At 62.1% G+C, this 19,901-nt stretch overlaps 1 protein-coding gene across 2 annotated transcripts; it reads right to left on the minus strand.

Moving 5' to 3' along the window:
• Positions 1-6,041: 6,041 nt before the first annotated feature.
• LOC134148419 (collagen alpha-1(I) chain-like) lies at positions 6,042-18,226 on the minus strand. 2 transcript variants are annotated; one of them, XM_062590431.1, is made up of 3 exons: positions 18,047-18,226; positions 10,620-10,750; positions 6,042-10,074 (listed from the first exon to the last, which is right to left on the minus strand). In XM_062590431.1, exons 1-3 carry the CDS (start codon positions 18,158-18,160, stop codon positions 9,732-9,734), a joined length of 588 nt encoding a protein of 195 aa, XP_062446415.1. In that variant the 5' UTR covers positions 18,161-18,226; the 3' UTR covers positions 6,042-9,731. The 2 variants fall into 2 exon arrangements, with proteins under 2 accessions (XP_062446415.1, XP_062446414.1); XM_062590430.1 differs by lacking the exon at positions 18,047-18,226 and having other exon boundaries at positions 6,042-10,225; positions 10,620-11,775.
• Positions 18,227-19,901: the final 1,675 nt, after the last annotated feature.

The raw sequence follows: 19,901 nt of genomic DNA on the forward strand, positions 1-19,901 counted from the left end.
AAAAAAGCCTCAAAAGATCCAGAATGCCATGGGGCTAAGCCATGCCAGGGAGGATGGACAGCAGACCACCTCGTCTGGAAGGGGCGCCAGCACACCGAGTTGTGCAGACCTGGGGCTGACCAGCTTGTTTTCATTGGGACAACCACGAGTGACGACAGCAGGTACCGCCAGAAAGCAGCAGCCGCAGAGGAAACTCTCGGCAACGGCACCTCGCAGCAGTATCAAAACCCTTGTGATTCAAGTACCACCACGCTCCAGTAAGCTCCGATTTGGCCTACTGACACGAGTAATAACTTCCCGAGTCGCTCCTTGGGCAGCACCCAGCACATCACTGCTGCGTCCATCGCAGGAGAACATCTGCTCCCAGCGCCTTTTGGGAAGCTTTCTCGGGCAGCTCTGCTCGTACTACGGCCTCTCCTCACCGAGGGGTGGCAGCCCCAGCACCAGGAGGATGCGGGCAGCGTGCTGTGTTGATCATGGGGCCTGCAGCCGGAGGCCACCCAAAGGTGCAGCTCCTACTCCGAGGGACTCACAGCCCTGCAGAGGAACCGCCAGACCCTCGTTGCCTGCTACCTCCATCCCACAGCGGCGCCGGGAGGCGGCTGCAAAGCGGCAGCATGGACAGGGACAAGCACGCGGAGGAGCAGCCGGAAGCGGCAGCCGTTCCCTATATCCTCCTCCCAACCGGGCTCCCCGGGAGAGGTCGGCTCCTCTGCAAGCGGAGAGCAGCGCTAGCAACGCCCGACTCCCCCTCGGCGCGTTCAGACGGGGCCACCAAGGACCGAGCGAGCTCCCTCTCTGCCTGACTAAGGCTCCCACCGCTCCTGCGCCACGCGCGGTGTGAACCAGCCCTGTGACCTCCCTGCTTTGCTCAGGTTTTCCCCAGCTCACTGTGCTCAAAGACGACATCTGGCCACCCTCTTCCCCGCAGCAGCGGGGTAGGATCCCTCCTGCAGCCTCGCAGCTCCTTCCCGGGTGCAGGGAAGCCACTTGGCAGCGACGACCGTTTGGAGCAGAACCTGCCGACGAGCCCTCTTCAGAGGCACGAGTCACACCGCCAGACTTGACTCGAGCGCACTGCGTCCCCACATCACAAATTCTTGGAGCCCCACGAGAAATGACGAGCGGCCGCACCACTACTAAAGCAGCGTTGCCTTGTCCTTATCTTTGGCAGCCTCGGGGAAGCAGGGGAGAAGCGAGCTAGGACACTTCACCTCTCGCGGCAGCGCGACAGTGGGAACCTCACACCGCCGTGGCTGAAAATAAACCCTTGATCCCTGGGAACGACAGCAAGCTCCGCAGACGCATCTCCTCAGCAACAAAGACCACAAGGACAAATACTAGTTTACGTTTTCATCTCGGTGCCTTTCCGTGCCTAATCTAGAGGCCTGGCTGATCGCGTGAAAACAGCAATTACAAGTGAGGCTCCTGGGGGCTGGCATCAGCCCCCAAGGGAAGCGCGCCAAAGAATCATCAAGGGCCAGGAAAAGGAAGGACCAAAGAAAGAGAAAAGCAGAAGAGAAGAGAAGTGAGTAGCGGAACAGCATCCTGTGCCTTCTCAAACACATTTCTTCCAGCCGATGGACCTCGGCAGTCAGGCAGCGTTTGAAAACCCTCCTGGAAACCAACTTTTGAGTGGAATCCTTCTCGATTTATGCCTTGGCACACAACATAACTCGAGCCCTAGTCTCCTCACAAGGGCTGCTCAGCAGCCAGCAGCAAAGCAAAACTCGAGGTACTAACGATCCCCTTTCCTTCTCTCCCACCTCCCTAACACGCTTTCTTTGTGCGCTTGCACTTTCCACGTCTGCTCTCAGCAGGAACGTAAGACACGGCAAACGTGAAAGCACCCAGGCGCAGGGGCTTGCTTCCCCCTCTGCTCAGCAAAGGCGGCGGCGCGGGGCACCGCGCAGCCGCTTGCCGCTCTTCCTGGCGGCCCACGGCTCAGCTTGCGCCTGCTGCTGCTCCCTGGCGCCGGAGAAAGGCCAAAGCGCAGCCGCCGGCGCCGGCGCGAGAGGGCCGGCGGGGCGGGATCCCGCTGGCCGGCGGCGAGCCGCAGCCTGCGGCTCCCTCGGAGCGGCTGGGGCGCCGCACAGCTCAGGCGCTGCGGCCCCAAAGCCGAGGCTGCGCCGGCGCCGGGAGCCGCGCCGCTGCCGGTGGGGCCGCCGCTCCGCGCTCGAGGCGCCGGGAGGCTCCGGCGGCGCCGGGGCCCTGCTGCGGCCCACGGCCCCGAGAGCGAGCGGCGAGAGGCGGCGCGCAGGCTAGCGGGGGCAGCGGGCTAACGACCCCGGGGGGCAACGAGAGGGAGCAAAGACCCGCAAACGGGCAGGGCGACCCCGCCCGGCGCTGGCCCCCGCCCCGGGGGCGCCGTGGCCCCGGCCTGGCGGGCGGCGGCGGGGCCCCGGGGCGGCGGCGGCGGGGCCGGTACCTCGCAGCTGAACTCCATCTCGGCGTCCATGGTGACAACGCGCACCGTGAAGGTCTTGGGCTGCTTCCTCTTCAGCGAGCTGAAGCTCATGCGGGACGCGATGGCCCCGGCCATGGCGGCGGCGGCCGGGGCGGGCAGGGCGCGGCCGCTCAGCGCCGCGGGCCGCGGCACCGGGGCGGGGGCAGGGCCATCACGGGGGCGCCCGGGGGCCGCGCAGCGCCGAGCCGCGGCGCGGCCCGGCCCGGCCCAGCCCGCTGCCCGCGGCGCACCCTAGCCGCCCCGCTCCGCCATCGGCCCCGCGCGCGGCGGCGTCCCGCCCCTTCGCCGCGGGTCCCGCGGCGCCGCGGCCAATAGGAAGCTTGCGCGTGCCGCGCCGTGGTGTTCGCTGGTGAGGGAACTCACTGCCCGCTGCCGTGAGTGGTTGAGACGGCCGCCACTCAGGGCGGTGGGGCCGGCCCTTCCGGAGCCCCCTGCCCCTTCCCAGGAGGCCGCGTTGAGAGGCAGCGCGGGCGCGCGGCCTGGCGCGGGCGCCCCCTGGCGGCGAGGGGGACCGGGCTCCACAGGGCCTCCGTGCGCTTGCGTGCGAGAGGGGCGGGGGAGGGAAGTGCCTGGGCACGCCGAGCGTGCGGCGGCTGCCGGCGCGGGTTCCTGCCCCGGGAGCTGCGCTGAGGGCCTGTGGGGCTGCCGGGGGCTCTGGGGCGGGAAGGGGGCAAAGGGGCAAGAGGGGGCTCTGGGGCGGCAGGCGGTTATGGGGTAGGAGGGGGCTGCAGTCACGGGTCAGTGCTGCCCTTCGCTCCCCAGAGAAAAGCAGCAATAGGTTTTATTGAGAGAAAACAGTGCTGACGGCAAGGTTTGCTCGGGCATTTCCTGGAGGCACGGCAGGCTTAGGCCAACGTGTCCGGGAGGCCCTCCCGTGGGGTGATGAGGCTCGGAGCGGACCCTCTTGCTTTCTAAAGTCCTTCCCAGAGGTGTCTGGGGGCGGCTGCATCCCTCCTTAGTCACAGACCTGGTCAGGGGGCTATGTCTAAAGGATTATGTGCAGTCAAGCAGAGATGCAACTTAGCAAAGTTTCAGCACGCTATTAGTTGCTTACAGAGGACTTGCTGCGGGTAAGGGATCTCTCAGCCTCGAGGAGTAACCTTGAGAGGCGTCCCTGCTCAAGGGGAGATTTTGCCGTGCAGCCCGTGGCCGTGCAGGAGAGCTAACGAGCAGCCTGGGCTGATTCAGGCGGAAACGCACCCTACAGCGTATGAACGATGCTCTCCACTAATATAAGTAAGGGGCTGTTGGCACAGTTAGAACAGGAAAAAGATGTCTGTGTGTGGTCCAAGAAAACTGGATAAAAGCGGTCCTTCTTTTTCAACCTCTTGAGCTTGTGGTCTTTGAGTTTTCTGTTGGACTGTGTTTAAGCCTAGATGCCTCCTGCCATAGCTGTAGGGGTTTGACAAAGGCCCCTACGTGCTTCCCAGTGTGGTAACTTAGTACACATTGCAGGAGATTTAACTCAGTCTGCTTATTTGATTGTGATCGACCCATAACTGCCCAGAAGGGAAGCGGGTTCAGAGAAGAACACAGAGGGTGACTGAGCACAGTTGTTGCAAAGAAGGCTGATTTTGTCTCGACACACAAGGGACTGGAGGGTGGCCTTGGCTTTAGGCTCCCCTCTGGCCTCCTGCAAAAAGCTGAAGGCTGGCAATGCATCGTTACAGGAGTAGAAATAATTAGTGGTAGAGGGAACGTGCTTCCCACCTGAGCTGCGCCTGGTCCAGCAACCAGTGCTGGTTTGAACTGGTGGTTTGCTACTTTTCCCTGGCCCAGAGAGATGCAACCTGATACTGGGTCACAGTTTGAGAATAACCAGCTGCAAACTTGGTGTGCTTCAAGTGCAGCTCCGTGGGCTTTCTACCTGCTCTAACGACCTCAGAGCAGTGAATGGGCTACACAAACAAGAGCTACACCATAGCGACTCCATTAATCCTTCCAAGAGAGGGATCCCATGTCTGGGAAGCTGCTAGTCGGCTACAGAAGCAACAAGCCCCCATGGCAAGTGCCATGGAGAAGGGATTCCTGTCAGTAGCTGCATGAATTCCTGTTGAAATGCAAGCGGATCCCCCTCAACGTCCTGGAGATGAGGCGGTGGTCAAACAGGCAGCTCAGGGCTCAATCTGGGCGTCTCTGCTCGTTTGCAAAGGGAAAGGAGTACGGGATGCTGTGGACTCTACTGGGAGCAAGTTAACCCTAAGTGAGGCTTGAGTTCCGTCTGAGACCTGAGTGTCTTCCCTTGCGGGGAAATGTGGTGTCACCTTCTCAGCGTGGGAACACTGATAACTGGCAGAGCCCCCAAAGGCCGTCTCTGACTGGTTCTGTCCATGGGACAACATGGGTATTGAGGATCAGCTGCAACCCGTCTTTAAAACTCGGGTTTCCGGAGCAGTATCAGCTGTAATGGCATGAGGTCAAGGACTGATAGCAGGCAATAGTTACCCTCGCTAGCACTCCCTAGTGTTACTCGCTGTATGATACTGTAGTGTGTCACTCACTCGCGTTACACCACACAGTTAGTCCAAATGTAACGGTATGTAACACACCATCAGATGGAAGCTGCGCGTGGTTTTTCCAGTAGAGTGAAATAGGTACTACAGACATGAGGGGCAACATACGTTTTTCGACCAAATCGCCACGCCGACTTACCTTTTAACCTCTCATCTGACTGAACAAGATGGCTTGTTTTTGCACCATCAGTAACAGACCTCTGTAACAGTCAGGGTTTCCTTGCATCATCAGCTTGATAACTTTCTCAAATAAAGCACCGAGGTGACTCAACCCCCGTCTGAAAGTAGAATTTGCTTAGAAGAAAGTGAAGGAATGATGATAGCTGATAGCAATGAACGGATTCAGTTAGCAAAAGTGGAAAGCAGCCTTGCTGAACATCGTGGGTGTGATATCGCTAAAGGCTCGTCACCAAAAGCTGCCCGTGGGCTGCAACGGATGTTGACATCCTGGGCTCACGCTGTTGGTGAGCACTGTCTTGTTATTGGTTGTAACCTTGATTCTGATTTTTTTTTTCTTTTAACACATGAATGAAGCATTAAGTTTGATCACACACCAGACATACCAGACTATGTGGCGGTTGCTGGCGTAATGAGTGTCGCCCGGCCGCCGCTTGGACTCTCCTGTGAGAGGAGCGGCGAGCACTGCAGTTTGGCGCCAGGGCCAGAGCCGGGAGCTGCCAGGGAGCCCGGCTGCCACATCGCCCGGGGCCGCAGGAACCGTCAGCCGGGGCCACCAGGCAGCTGCCGGCCCAGCTCGACATCGCCCCCACGGGCCCGGGGCGGCACCCTGGGGCCAAGGGCCATGGTTGTTGGGGAACCCCGGGGGCGGGCACGGAGCGCCGGGAGGCCAGGTGACCCACAGGCCGCGCTGCTGCCAGGCAACGGGGGCGGGCGGGCAGCAGCGAGGGGTCGTGTCACCGGCACGCAGGCCGTTGGCAGGCAATGGCGGGCAACCGCAGGCGGCCCTGGCGGTGGTGTCCCCAGGCGGCAGTGCGCAGCGCCGGCAGTGCCAGGGCAGATTGCTCCTACAGCTGTGAATTCCTCCATCTCTAAGCCGTTCCTTTCCAGCATTGCAGGCGTTTTATTTCAGTACCTTCTGCGAACTTCACACGCAGGAAGGACATTCAAACCTAGGCTAGCGTGTGCCAAGAACAGAGCGAGGCGCGGACAAGTTTGCCCCAAGGGCTGATGCAGTTCCTCACTGTGGAGGACCAGGGCTTGGGCAAGCATCTCTTGGCAGGGATGCGGGTCAGGCTGGAGGCGGCCTCGAGAGCCTGCCTCCGTGGGGAGGTTCACAGGGCAGGTTCTTTGGCCGTTTTCCCCGTTAAAAGACACCACGGGCAAGTGTGCCAAGAGGAAGGAGAGCCGCTGAGGTTGGAAGATGCCTCTGGAGACTGTCTAGTCTGACCCCCGCTGAGAGCATGAAGCAGCCAGGGATCGTGCTCTTCCTCGCTCCACACTGCCATGGGGTGGCCAGCAGCTCCATCTTCCTTCTCTTCATCAGCCTACACCGCCATGGGGCAGCAGGGCAGACCAAACTCCTCTTCCTCCCTCCGCAGTAGATGGACGGGGACACCTTCCTCGCCCCACATGCCCCTGGGCTTGTGGGGGGGCTCCATCCTCTTCCTCGCCCCAGGCTGCTTCCCCCATGGCAGACCCTGCATCCCGCCGCCCCTCAGGCCCTCTAGCTGCCCCAGGGGTGATGTCAGGGCCCTTTGTGACCCCCATCACATCACCTGGTGCCTCACGGCCCCTCAGTGAGTGGGGACGAGGACAGCTGGGATCTCTCCAGAGAGGACCCTCAGTCGCCCCACGGCAGGGACCCACGGTCCTGTGCAGGACCCTTTTCTCCCTGCTGCTTCGCATCCCACCTGGGCTCCGGCCACGGGATGGCGGAGAGATGCCCCAGCCGCCCCACATCGGCACGGAGCGAGGAAGATGCCTGTCCTCCCAGCCACCCCATGGAGGCCTGGATTGAGGATGGGGCTGGAAGCCCCAGCGAGCCCCTGGAGGGCTGGGATGAGGAGGAGGACGGACTCCCCGGCTTCTCCGTGGGCGCCTGCGTCGAGGAGGAGGATAGAGCTCCCAGCCACGCCACGGGGCCGCACACAGACGTGGTCCTCATGGCCATCGAGGGGACGAAGCACAGCAGTGCCCATGACACCCCAGGCACAACCCGCCTGCTGGAGGATATGATGGAATACTGCGCCGCCAACCCGCAGCACGTAAGCCTGCAGCGCGCTGGCCGTGGTCGCCAAACCCAGGGCTCTGCAGTGCAGTCAGAGTCTGGGCAGAGGTTCATTCGCCTGTGGCAGCAGGCTGGTGCCACCCCCACCCCGTCCCTTGCAGCTGCAGCTGATCGTGCAGGACATCCACGAGAACCTGCCACGCGTCAGTGAGGCCACAGTCCAGACCCTCAGGACCTTCCTTCTCCTCCTGACGTGCCGCTGCCCCAGCGAGGTGGTCGCTGGCCTGCTGAGCTGCTCGCTGAATGTTGACGGGTACAGCTGCCGCGTTGCCAGCCTGAGTGCAGCATCCCTGGGGCTGGAGCTGTGCACTCTCCAGGCCTCCTGGAGCCCCCGCCCGAGCCAGGTCTGGCAAGGGTCAGCGGGATGCAAGGACACTGACCCAACCCTTTGTGGCTGTCCTTTGCAGCATTGCCGGGACCATGTGGGAGGCGATGGTGTCGCAGTCATCGACTGCTGAGAAGGTGCTGCAGGAGCTTCTCTGCGTGCTGCAGAAGCGGTCCGTCTGCACGCCAGACACCTCTGTGCAGGGCCTCACCTGCATCTTCCCGCTGACTGTGAGTTGCTCCACGGGCTCGCCGGGCGAGGGAGGCCTCCTTGCGCATGCACGCGTGGCACTAGCGAGGGCTATCTTTGGCATCCTTGCAGGCGATCCGGGCATTGAAAATCATCCTCCTGCAGCACACCTGCAAGCAGGCAGTGAAGGCCCTCTTCCCCCGCATCTACGTGGCCCTCCTGTTGCAGATGTCCTTTAGCCTTCAGCGTGGGCAAAAGGACAGCGCTGCCTTCAGCCACGAGGGCAAGCCTCCTTGCCCTGTCAGGTAGCCTGCTGCCCCGGTCCCTGCCCCACTGCCTGTGCGGGAGCATGGGGTGGTAGACCAGCGCTCTTCTCCCTGGCAGTGCGGCAGTGCAAACCATGCAAGTGCTCCTGTGCTGCGCTGGCTACACGGACCAGGTGACTGCTGTACAGCAGCGCGGTGGCTGGGACAGGATCAGCCGGCCCGAGACCAACGTCACGGGGGTTTCCTTGCTGGCCAGGTAAGCCCCCCCCAGCCCTCCTTGGCCCCTCATCTCACCCTGCGGTCCCAGCATGGTTTGCCCATTCGCCTTGGGTGCAACGGTGCCTCTCTCACCCGTTGCCAGGCACCTGGAGGAGAACCCCCTGGAGGAGCGCACTGCCATCTTCCTGCACTTGAGCCTGGCCCTGAGGGGCAACGACATGTGCGAGGAGATCCCCTCCATGACCTTCCTCATTGAGGCAGGATGCAGGCTGCTGGCATGAGTGGGAAGGGGCGGGCTGGTGGCGGCAGAGTTTGGGCTCTGCCAATGCCTCCGTTAGTCCCCAGCTGTCCCCTGTGTTTCAAGCAGCCTCTGTGCTGGCCCCCTGCACCTCACGTCGTCTACAGAGAGGCCAGAGGGCTGCAGATGGGGAGAGGCTGAGGGGATGGGGACCTGAGCATGGGGGCACAGGGCTGGGGTGGAGGGGCCATGGAGGAGCAGACAAGGATGAGGGAGTGCAGACTGGGCTGGAGATGAGGGGCAGCGGCCAAAGCTGGGCACGTGGGGCCACAGCAAGGGCCAGGCGATGAGGATGAGGACAAGGACAAGGGGCTGGGGCTGAAGGGCCTCTGGTGGGACTGGGGCCGAGCGTGAGGGGGCAGCTGGGATGCCATACCACGTGCCGGGCTCCCAGTCCTGGGGGTGGCAACCAGGCCGCGTGCCAACGTGGCCACTTGCCGTTGCAGCTGCTGCAGAGCTCTAATCTGGGTGCGGCGGTCGACGAGGTGGCGCTGCACCTCTGCCACGCGCGGCTGGACAGCGAGCAGCGGCTCATGCGCTGGCTGGCGCTCCGCGGCCTCCTCTCCCTCTCCCAGAATGCCGCCACGGTGAGCAAGGACCCGCTGCCGGCGCCCGTGTCCGCAGCATTTGCACTGGCAGCATTCTGAGGCAAATGCTGCCCATCTGCCTGCAGGCTCAGAAGATGCAGGAGCTGATCCCAGCCGTGATGGAGCGGCTGCATGACGCTGACGGGCAGATGAACGCCAAGGCGCTGGCGGTGCTGCGCAATGTGCTGCGGCATGCCGAGCCGCGGCAGACCGGCCAGCTGGCTGTGCTGCTGGCCCGCGACCTCCCGTCCTTCTTCCCCAACGTGAGGATGGGGGCAGGGAGGCGGCACGGGGCCCCTTCTCGTTGCCCCCAGCACCGCTGCAGAGGTTGCTGTTTGCCATGGCAGGAGACCAGTGCCGTGCGGGAGCTGGCCCTGGTGCACTTCGGGGAGCTGCTGAGCCGAGCCGTCGGCCGCGAGAGGCGGCAGATGAAGCAGCTGGCGCGCCAGGGACTGCTGCGCCTCTTCCTCCACCTCAGCGACCCCGATGTCGGCGCGGCACAGGTACAGGGCGCCGTGGCGTGGCGTGCGGCCACCGCGGTGGGCACCCTGGGCACGGCAGCAGCCGTGGGGGAGACCTGGCCTGGCTGCGGTGCCATCGCCCGTCTCCCTGCTCCTCCTCAGGCCGCCCGGGCAGCCCTCATGGACGCTGCAAAGCTGCTTGGCTGGAAGCAGCTCCGGAAGCTGGCTGAGACGGTGCAGACCTGGCGCATTGGCGAGTGCCTGGTGAGGAGGCCCCGGCAGTGGCAGGCCTGTGCTGGCGGTGCTGGCTCCCGTCCCAGTGGTGCCAGCAGAGCTCCTGGTAGAGCCAGCGCTGTCCCGCGGGTGCCAGCCAAGTTCTGGCTGGTGCCAGCCCCTGTCCCAGCAGTGGCAGCCTCTTTCCTGAGGGTGCCAGCCACTGTCCCAGAGGCGCTGGTCCCTGTCCTGGAAGGAGGGACAGGCCCAGCGTTGCCAATGCCTGTCCTAGGGAGGGGAAGGGTTGTCCCAGGGAGGGCAACAGGCCCGGCAGTGCCAACACCTGTACCGGGGGTGCCTGCAGCTGCAGAAGGCCAGGCCAGTAGCCAGGGAGTACGTGAGCCACAGCTGCCGCTACCTGGAGGACCCCCGGGCTCCCCTGCGTGAGCAAGCCGTGCGCTTCATCGGTGAGACCCCCGCAGACACCCACAACCCTCTCCCAACCTCCCACGTCCCTCTCCCCCACCCCCAGCTCCTTCTCCCTCTCCCAAGCGCCCAACTCCCTCTCCTCAACGTCTGGGACCCTCTCCCCAGCCCCCAACTCTTTCTCCCCAGCCCCTGTCCCCTCCCAAGTGCCCACGTCCCTCTCCCCAGCCCCTGGGAGCCTCCTGCCAGTCCCCAGGTCCTTCTCTGCAATGCCTCCGTCCCTCTCCCTAGCCCCTCCGTCCCTCTCTCCAGTGCCACGTCCCTGTGCCAAAGCCCAGGTCCCTCTCCCCAGTGGCCAGGTGCCTCCCCCCAGCCCCAGGTCCCTCTTCCCCTGGCTCAGGCCTTGCCTTGTGACGGGCCACGTGTGCCTAGGGCTCGCTGGGCGGCTCCTGGACTGGCACGGGCAGAAGCTGGAGGAGATGTGCAGCCGTGCGTAGCGCGCGGGGAGGTGGCCGGGGCTGGCGGGAGGAGGCCGGGCCTGGGGACAGAGGGGATTCCTGGAGCTTTTGAGGGCTGGTGCTCTTGGCCAGGCCGAGAGCGCCCATGGCTTGCGCCAGGCTGCAGGGCTCTCACATGAGTTCCTGGAGGGACTTTTGGGGGTACTGGGGGTATTTGGGGTATTGCTGAGCATGGATAGATCCCCTTGTGCCCTGCTCTTCCCCGGTCCTCTCTCTGGAGGAGCAGCCCGGGGTCTCTGCTGATACCGGGCTTGATGGCCACTCTCTTTCCTCCCTTTGCAGTCCTCCAGCGCTTGGAAAATGACAGCAGCCCTACGGTGCGCTGCCTGGCTATGCAGACCATCTTCATCCTCCAAGCGCCCAGGAGAGCACCCTTGTCAGGCTGCATCTCCCGATCCCTGTGTGCCCGCCTCCGGAGAGCCTGGCAGCACTGGCACCCAGGCCCAGGCAACGGCACGGCCTGAGCATCCCCAGATTCAGCACTGCCCGGTTGCCAGTCCAGCCCCTGTGCGGGGCACCTTCATCAAAGCAGGTGCCTCTGGGCTGTGTCCCCCTGGGCTTGCACAAGGATGAAGACACCCCAAGGCGCCTGGCTCTGCCCATGCCCATATTAAAAAGAGGCTTTTTCTTGTGTTTACTTGGAAGGCTGGGTGAGACGGGGCTGCGAGGCAAGCGGGTGGGGAGGAGCGCTAATGCCCAACTTTGGCTGTGGAGACAAGGCAGATGCAGCTGGAGGGCAGGAGATGCCGGAGAGCGTGGGGGTGCACATGCTTTGTGGGGCAAGCAAGCAAGCCAGGCCCCTGCCCACCACCCCTGGGGCATCTGAAGGAGCATGATTCACCCTGCAGTCCCAGCAGCACACATCCGTGCGCCTTTGGGTGCACCCCAGGGCTCTCGGTGAACCTTGCTGCACACATGAGGCCCCTCCGTGCACCTTTTGGGCTATCCCAGGAGCCTCCGTGCACGTTTTGCAGTGCACCTCAGGCCCCTCTCTGCACCTTTTGGTGCTCCTCGGGACCCCAGGGACGGCCTGTCCGAACCCCCACAGAGCCCCCCCGAGCCCTGCCCCCCCGGTACAGCTGCCCCTGAGCCACAGCACTTCCCAAATCCACACGTGGTGCTAGGTCCCACATCGCCTCTTGCATCTCCCCAGGCACCTACACACCACATGGGGCTCTGGGTGGCTCCAGCAGTGTTGTGGCAGCCCGGTGCCTCCTCCAGAACGTGGGGCCCCATAAAATCCTCAAACCCTGACAAGCATCCATAACACCACCCCCCTCCCCCGCCTTCCTAAGAGCTCCCAACAAAGACCAGAACCAGCCTCTGGGCTCCCATAACACCCCACACCTGATGCAGGGCCATGTAAAAGCCCCACACCATGCCTCAAGGCCCCCTTAGCACCCCACAACCTGCCCCAGGGATCCCATAAAACCCCCACATACTGCCTCGGGGCCACAAACCCCGCACTAGGGCTCCGTAACACCTGCCAGCTGCAGCCTACAAGCAAAGCCGCCCTGGGGGCCATTTCCTGCAGCTCTCCAACCTCTAATCCTCCTTCATCACACTGCACTAACCCAAGTCCACGATTTCCTCTCAAAAAGCAAGTCTGCGGGCAGCCGAGAAGTCCCGCAGCGAGCGCAAAAGCACAAGCGTTGTGCAGTCGCCCTGCGATTTCAATGGGGGCACAGAAGTATTTTAACTGATTGCTTCTGCTTTAGATTGCGTACTCCTGCTCTGTCTTGGCACCCATGTGCTATCGTGGAAATGCACACTGAAAACTCCCGACTACGCAGCGTTGAAGCTCGACTCCGACTGCTTTATAGCCCCTCATGCCCTCAGACCACCTTCTCCCTATTTCACGCGCCGCATCTCATTAACTGTCACATTTCTGGTGACAAAACACACAAGAGCGCCCGGTGCGCACGGCAAGGCGCACAGACCCGTTGCCTGAGGCTGCGCAGAAAAGAGCCCGCAAGCGGCCGGGTGCTGCCACAATTGCCACAATGCTATAATAAAGCCCTGTCTCTCAAGTCAAAGCTACAGGAAAAAAAATCCCCTTAACGTGACACGTGGCCGTGGCAGTTTTGCTGCCCCCCCACCCAAGGGGGCCAGGTCGCCTGCAGCGCTCCCACGTCCGCGTCCAGCTGCCGCTGCTGCAGTTCTGTCTTTTCCCAACTAACTCCCCAAGACTGAGCTTGGTCTCGACCCCGGATGTCTGATGTGTTTTGCAAGACCGTGAACACGCTGCTTTACAAAGACGGGAAGGGCCACCGGGCAGCTGTTTTGCAGCGCGGGAATTTCTGCTCCCTGCTAAGTGCAGGGCACGCGCGATTCCTCAACAGGTTATCCGACCACCTGCGGGTGCCGAGGGCGACGCACCGGGAAGCCAGGCACTAGAAAGAAGGGGCGCCGAGACGCAAGAGCGTGCGACTGTCCTCTCTAAAGCACAACCCTGAAGGGACGGTGAACCTCTGTAAGAAAGCGCAGTCAAACACCTTAAGGAGTGCTGGAAACAGCTCTTCAGCTGACCAGATCATTTTACTAAACTGAAGCGCTAATTTGATGCTTCGTGTGAAATAAAGAGAACACAGGCGCTGTTTGGATGACATTAAAGAGCGAACGGAAAAGGGAGACGGAGTCCTGGGAAGCTGCGCCAAACCCTTACGTGTTTCCTTTCAGAAGCCTTATGGAAGAAGCAAGCTTTAACAGGAAGACACGGCCTCTCTGCACAGAGACGGGGAGGGCAGAAAGGAGGTGGCCGAGCTGAGACCAGAAGCCAAGCCGCACGCGTCTCTGACGAGCACCCGAGGGAGAAAAAGCCAAACAGCAGGCGATACCTGCTCCTCGTCCCCTCAGAGGATGCCCAAACAACAGGCTGCAGCTCAAAACACGGCAAACCCAAGACTGCAGGCTGTATTTACCCTTCTGAAGGGTAACAGCAGCATGAGAGACCCCCACTTATTTGGATTTAAAGCCCACCGAGAGCATACAGCCAATCCAACAATCACTCTCCTTTCATTTGCTCAGATAAACAGATGCCAAATGCTTCCAACTGCCACTTACTGAGCCACAAGATGGGACTCAGAAATTTGGGTTTGTTTACTAATGCTCCACAACACCTCCATAACGAGCTTTTAATTAAAATCTCATTCTGTTAATCACAAAGGAGGCCGGAAATGCAGCCAGGTGTAACTCGGCAGGTGGTGTGGCCGAGCACATTTCTTGGTGGCTGCCCGAGATGGAGCGTGGTGGGTACAAGGGAGGACAAGCTGCAGTACCTGAGGCGGACACTGAAGCGAGTGGTGCAGGGAAGGGAGCCAGGGATGGCCCAGAGCATCGTTTCCAGTACTCAGGGCAGGGCTGCGCAATTTAAGCAGGAACGTAGCGACGTGATGCAGTGGAAGAAGCTCCAAGAAGCGTCGAGAAGGACCTTGCCCCTCCAGGGGCCTCCCATCTTCTCTCTCAAGACGAGGCTAAAGGCACGCTCAGGTCCCACCGCAGTGCCCCTGCGCTGCTGCCGCAGAGGCTACGGAAGGCACCTCCGTGCGGAGGATTACTGCGGGCACTCTGCACGGAGCCAGACGCAGGGGGCATCTCATGGCAGGCGAGACTCCCCCCGACAATCCGTCACCTGTCGGGAGCTTGCCGCCACGGAAAGCCGAACCACCTGGAGTCCACGACGCTGGGCAACGTGGGGAAAAAAAAGTTCAGGCTTGCCCCAACGATTTGCAAGTTTATCCTTGAATGACTCAAAGCAAAACCTTGTGCGCTCTCAGGTGCTCGCCTGCTTGATTTTCCCAAAAGTGCCGCCTCCAAGCTGCCAGCAGATCGTTCCCAGAGCCGCTTCCCTGCTCCAGGGCTTCCAGCCTGGAAACCCGCCCAGCTGAAAGACACTAGCTGTACAAAAAAGGTATGAAAGGGCATCATAAGGAGTAATTGTAAATGTTGCTCAAAACTGCAGTCAATACCAGAAGAGAAAGACATGTTTCCGTCTCAAACGTCGTCTCGCCTCCCCCTTTGCGTGAACATGCTTCCTTGGCACTAAGCACCGAGTCAGGGGACCGGCAGCATTTTGGAACCTTCAAATATGAAGTCGGATGAGAAAGCCTACCACTTTCCTGGTTGGTTGGTTGGTTGGTTTTTAAAAGAAACCCACGTCGGGAGCAACCAAACGGCACAAACTCCCAAGCACTTCCAGCCAAGCGAGACGGAAGCAGGGTAGGGGTACACGAGGAACACAAACGCCACCTTGCCAGCTGGTATCCCGACCATTTACTGAAGATCCCTTTGTAGCCGAGGGGATTCCTTCTCGCAGCTTTTTTGTGTAGCCGCTACTGCCCACAGATTTGCCTTTTCCACTCCAGCCTTCTGCCAGCTTGCAGAAGCTCTGCAGCCTCCAAAGAGGTCACTGTTGTTACTAACAGCAGTGAGAAGCTGCAAAGCGCTCAACCAGGGATGGAGGAACCTCTACACAAGCCCTCCCGAGTATTCACAGAGCCGAGGGAAGCTGCCTCATTCCCTGTTTGCTTCCTGTGCCTTTCAGTTTTGGGGCAGGGACCAGAGTGAGGTCAAAACCACCCCCATTTCTGGCACCTGCTCTTACACAGGAACTCCAGGTTCGCATCAGTGCTATGAAGATGGCTACAGAGCAACAGCCTTGGGGAAAAGCGCTACCACCCCAAACAGAGAGCGCTACGGCCCAGCCGCAGCCGCTGCAACAAGGAAGGGGCAAAGACACACCCGAGAATGAGACCAGGGCTCTCCCATCAGCCAGCTACCTCGGGTCCCAGGGAAAAGCCTGCACCTCAGCACATCGGAGCAGAAAACTTGACCACAGCAGCTCCTACGCGAACGAGATCCTGCCAGAGGAAGAGCATGGAAAAAAGCCTCAAAAGATCCAGAATGCCATGGGGCTAAGCCATGCCAGGGAGGATGGACAGCAGACCACCTCGTCTGGAAGGGGCGCCAGCACACCGAGTTGTGCAGACCTGGGGCTGACCAGCTTGTTTTCATTGGGACAACCACGAGTGACGACAGCAGGTACCGCCAGAAAGCAGCAGCCGCAGAGGAAACTCTCGGCAACGGCACCTCGCAGCAGTATCAAAACCCTTGTGATTCAAGTACCACCACGCTCCAGTAAGCTCCGATTTGGCCTACTGACACGAGTAATAACTTCCCGAGTCGCTCCTTGGGCAGCACCCAGCACATCACTGCTGCGTCCATCGCAGGAGAACATCTGCTCCCAGCGCCTTTTGGGAAGCTTTCTCGGGCAGCTCTGCTCGTACTACGGCCTCTCCTCACCGAGGGGTGGCAGCCCCAGCACCAGGAGGATGCGGGCAGCGTGCTGTGTTGATCATGGGGCCTGCAGCCGGAGGCCACCCAAAGGTGCAGCTCCTACTCCGAGGGACTCACAGCCCTGCAGAGGAACCGCCAGACCCTCGTTGCCTGCTACCTCCATCCCACAGCGGCGCCGGGAGGCGGCTGCAAAGCGGCAGCATGGACAGGGACAAGCACGCGGAGGAGCAGCCGGAAGCGGCAGCCGTTCCCTATATCCTCCTCCCAACCGGGCTCCCCGGGAGAGGTCGGCTCCTCTGCAAGCGGAGAGCAGCGCTAGCAACGCCCGACTCCCCCTCGGCGCGTTCAGACGGGGCCACCAAGGACCGAGCGAGCTCCCTCTCTGCCTGACTAAGGCTCCCACCGCTCCTGCGCCACGCGCGGTGTGAACCAGCCCTGTGACCTCCCTGCTTTGCTCAGGTTTTCCCCAGCTCGCGTGCTCCACTGTGCTCAAAGACGACATCTGGCCACCCTCTTCCCCGCAGCAGCGGGGTAGGATCCCTCCTGCAGCCTCGCAGCTCCTTCCCGGGTGCAGGGAAGCCACTTGGCAGCGACGACCGTTTGGAGCAGAACCTGCCGACGAGCCCTCTTCAGAGGCACGAGTCACACCGCCAGACTTGACTCGAGCGCACTGCGTCCCCACATCACAAATTCTTGGAGCCCCACGAGAAATGACGAGCGGCCGCACCACTACTAAAGCAGCGTTGCCTTGTCCTTATCTTTGGCAGCCTCGGGGAAGCAGGGGAGAAGCGAGCTAGGACACTTCACCTCTCGCGGCAGCGCGACAGTGGGAACCTCACACCGCCGTGGCTGAAAATAAACCCTTGATCCCTGGGAACGACAGCAAGCTCCGCAGACACATCTCCTCAGCAACAAAGACCACAAGGACAAATACTAGTTTACGTTTTCATCTCGGTGCCTTTCCGTGCCTAATCTAGAGGCCTGGCTGATCGCGTGAAAACAGCAATTACAAGTGAGGCTCCTGGGGGCTGGCATCAGCCCCCAAGGGAAGCGCGCCAAAGAATCATCAAGGGCCAGGAAAAGGAAGGACCAAAGAAAGAGAAAAGCAGAAGAGAAGAGAAGTGAGTAGCGGAACAGCATCCTGTGCCTTCTCAAACACATTTCTTCCAGCCGATGGACCTCGGCAGTCAGGCAGCGTTTGAAAACCCTCCTGGAAACCAACTTTTGAGTGGAATCCTTCTCGATTTATGCCTTGGCACACAACATAACTCGAGCCCTAGTCTCCTCACAAGGGCTGCTCAGCAGCCAGCAGCAAAGCAAAACTCGAGGTACTAACGATCCCCTTTCCTTCTCTCCCACCTCCCTAACACGCTTTCTTTGTGCGCTTGCACTTTCCACGTCTGCTCTCAGCAGGAACGTAAGACACGGCAAACGTGAAAGCACCCAGGCGCAGGGGCTTGCTTCCCCCTCTGCTCAGCAAAGGCGGCGGCGCGGGGCACCGCGCAGCCGCTTGCCGCTCTTCCTGGCGGCCCACGGCTCAGCTTGCGCCTGCTGCTGCTCCCTGGCGCCGGAGAAAGGCCAAAGCGCAGCCGCCGGCGCCGGCGCGAGAGGGCCGGCGGGGCGGGATCCCGCTGGCCGGCGGCGAGCCGCAGCCTGCGGCTCCCTCGGAGCGGCTGGGGCGCCGCACAGCTCAGGCGCTGCGGCCCCAAAGCCGAGGCTGCGCCGGCGCCGGGAGCCGCGCCGCTGCCGGTGGGGCCGCCGCTCCGCGCTCGAGGCGCCGGGAGGCTCCGGCGGCGCCGGGGCCCTGCTGCGGCCCACGGCCCCGAGAGCGAGCGGCGAGAGGCGGCGCGCAGGCTAGCGGGGGCAGCGGGCTAACGACCCCGGGGGGCAACGAGAGGGAGCAAAGACCCGCAAACGGGCAGGGCGACCCCGCCCGGCGCTGGCCCCCGCCCCGGGGGCGCCGTGGCCCCGGCCTGGCGGGCGGCGGCGGGGCCCCGGGGCGGCGGCGGCGGGGCCGGTACCTCGCAGCTGAACTCCATCTCGGCGTCCATGGTGACAACGCGCACCGTGAAGGTCTTGGGCTGCTTCCTCTTCAGCGAGCTGAAGCTCATGCGGGACGCGATGGCCCCGGCCATGGCGGCGGCGGCCGGGGCGGGCAGGGCGCGGCCGCTCAGCGCCGCGGGCCGCGGCACCGGGGCGGGGGCAGGGCCATCACGGGGGCGCCCGGGGGCCGCGCAGCGCCGAGCCGCGGCGCGGCCCGGCCCGGCCCAGCCCGCTGCCCGCGGCGCACCCTAGCCGCCCCGCTCCGCCATCGGCCCCGCGCGCGGCGGCGTCCCGCCCCTTCGCCGCGGGTCCCGCGGCGCCGCGGCCAATAGGAAGCTTGCGCGTGCCGCGCCGTGGTGTTCGCTGGTGAGGGAACTCACTGCCCGCTGCCGTGAGTGGTTGAGACGGCCGCCACTCAGGGCGGTGGGGCCGGCCCTTCCGGAGCCCCCTGCCCCTTCCCAGGAGGCCGCGTTGAGAGGCAGCGCGGGCGCGCGGCCTGGCGCGGGCGCCCCCTGGCGGCGAGGGGGACCGGGCTCCACAGGGCCTCCGTGCGCTTGCGTGCGAGAGGGGCGGGGGAGGGAAGTGCCTGGGCACGCCGAGCGTGCGGCGGCTGCCGGCGCGGGTTCCTGCCCCGGGAGCTGCGCTGAGGGCCTGTGGGGCTGCCGGGGGCTCTGGGGCGGGAAGGGGGCAAAGGGGCAAGAGGGGGCTCTGGGGCGGCAGGCGGTTATGGGGTAGGAGGGGGCTGCAGTCACGGGTCAGTGCTGCCCTTCGCTCCCCAGAGAAAAGCAGCAATAGGTTTTATTGAGAGAAAACAGTGCTGACGGCAAGGTTTGCTCGGGCATTTCCTGGAGGCACGGCAGGCTTAGGCCAACGTGTCCGGGAGGCCCTCCCGTGGGGTGATGAGGCTCGGAGCGGACCCTCTTGCTTTCTAAAGTCCTTCCCAGAGGTGTCTGGGGGCGGCTGCATCCCTCCTTAGTCACAGACCTGGTCAGGGGGCTATGTCGAAAGGATTATGTGCAGTCAAGCAGAGATGCAACTTAGCAAAGTTTCAGCACGCTATTAGTTGCTTACAGAGGACTTGCTGCGGGTAAGGGATCTCTCAGCCTCGAGGAGTAACCTTGAGAGGCGTCCCTGCTCAAGGGGAGATTTTGCCGTGCAGCCCGTGGCCGTGCAGGAGAGCTAACGAGCAGCCTGGGCTGATTCAGGCGGAAACGCACCCTACAGCGTATGAACGATGCTCTCCACTAATATAAGTAAGGGGCTGTTGGCACAGTTAGAACAGGAAAAAGATGTCTGTGTGTGGTCCAAGAAAACTGGATAAAAGCGGTCCTTCTTTTTCAACCTCTTGAGCTTGTGGTCTTTGAGTTTTCTGTTGGACTGTGTTTAAGCCTAGATGCCTCCTGCCATAGCTGTAGGGGTTTGACAAAGGCCCCTACGTGCTTCCCAGTGTGGTAACTTAGTACACATTGCAGGAGATTTAACTCAGTCTGCTTATTTGATTGTGATCGACCCATAACTGCCCAGAAGGGAAGCGGGTTCAGAGAAGAACACAGAGGGTGACTGAGCACAGTTGTTGCAAAGAAGGCTGATTTTGTCTCGACACACAAGGGACTGGAGGGTGGCCTTGGCTTTAGGCTCCCCTCTGGCCTCCTGCAAAAAGCTGAAGGCTGGCAATGCATCGTTACAGGAGTAGAAATAATTAGTGGTAGAGGGAACGTGCTTCCCACCTGAGCTGCGCCTGGTCCAGCAACCAGTGCTGGTTTGAACTGGTGGTTTGCTACTTTTCCCTGGCCCAGAGAGATGCAACCTGATACTGGGTCACAGTTTGAGAAT

The sequence above is a fragment of the Rhea pennata genome, chromosome 17, assembly GCF_028389875.1.
Source record: "Rhea pennata isolate bPtePen1 chromosome 17, bPtePen1.pri, whole genome shotgun sequence".
In the NCBI taxonomy this organism is placed as follows: domain Eukaryota; kingdom Metazoa; phylum Chordata; class Aves; order Rheiformes; family Rheidae; genus Rhea; species Rhea pennata.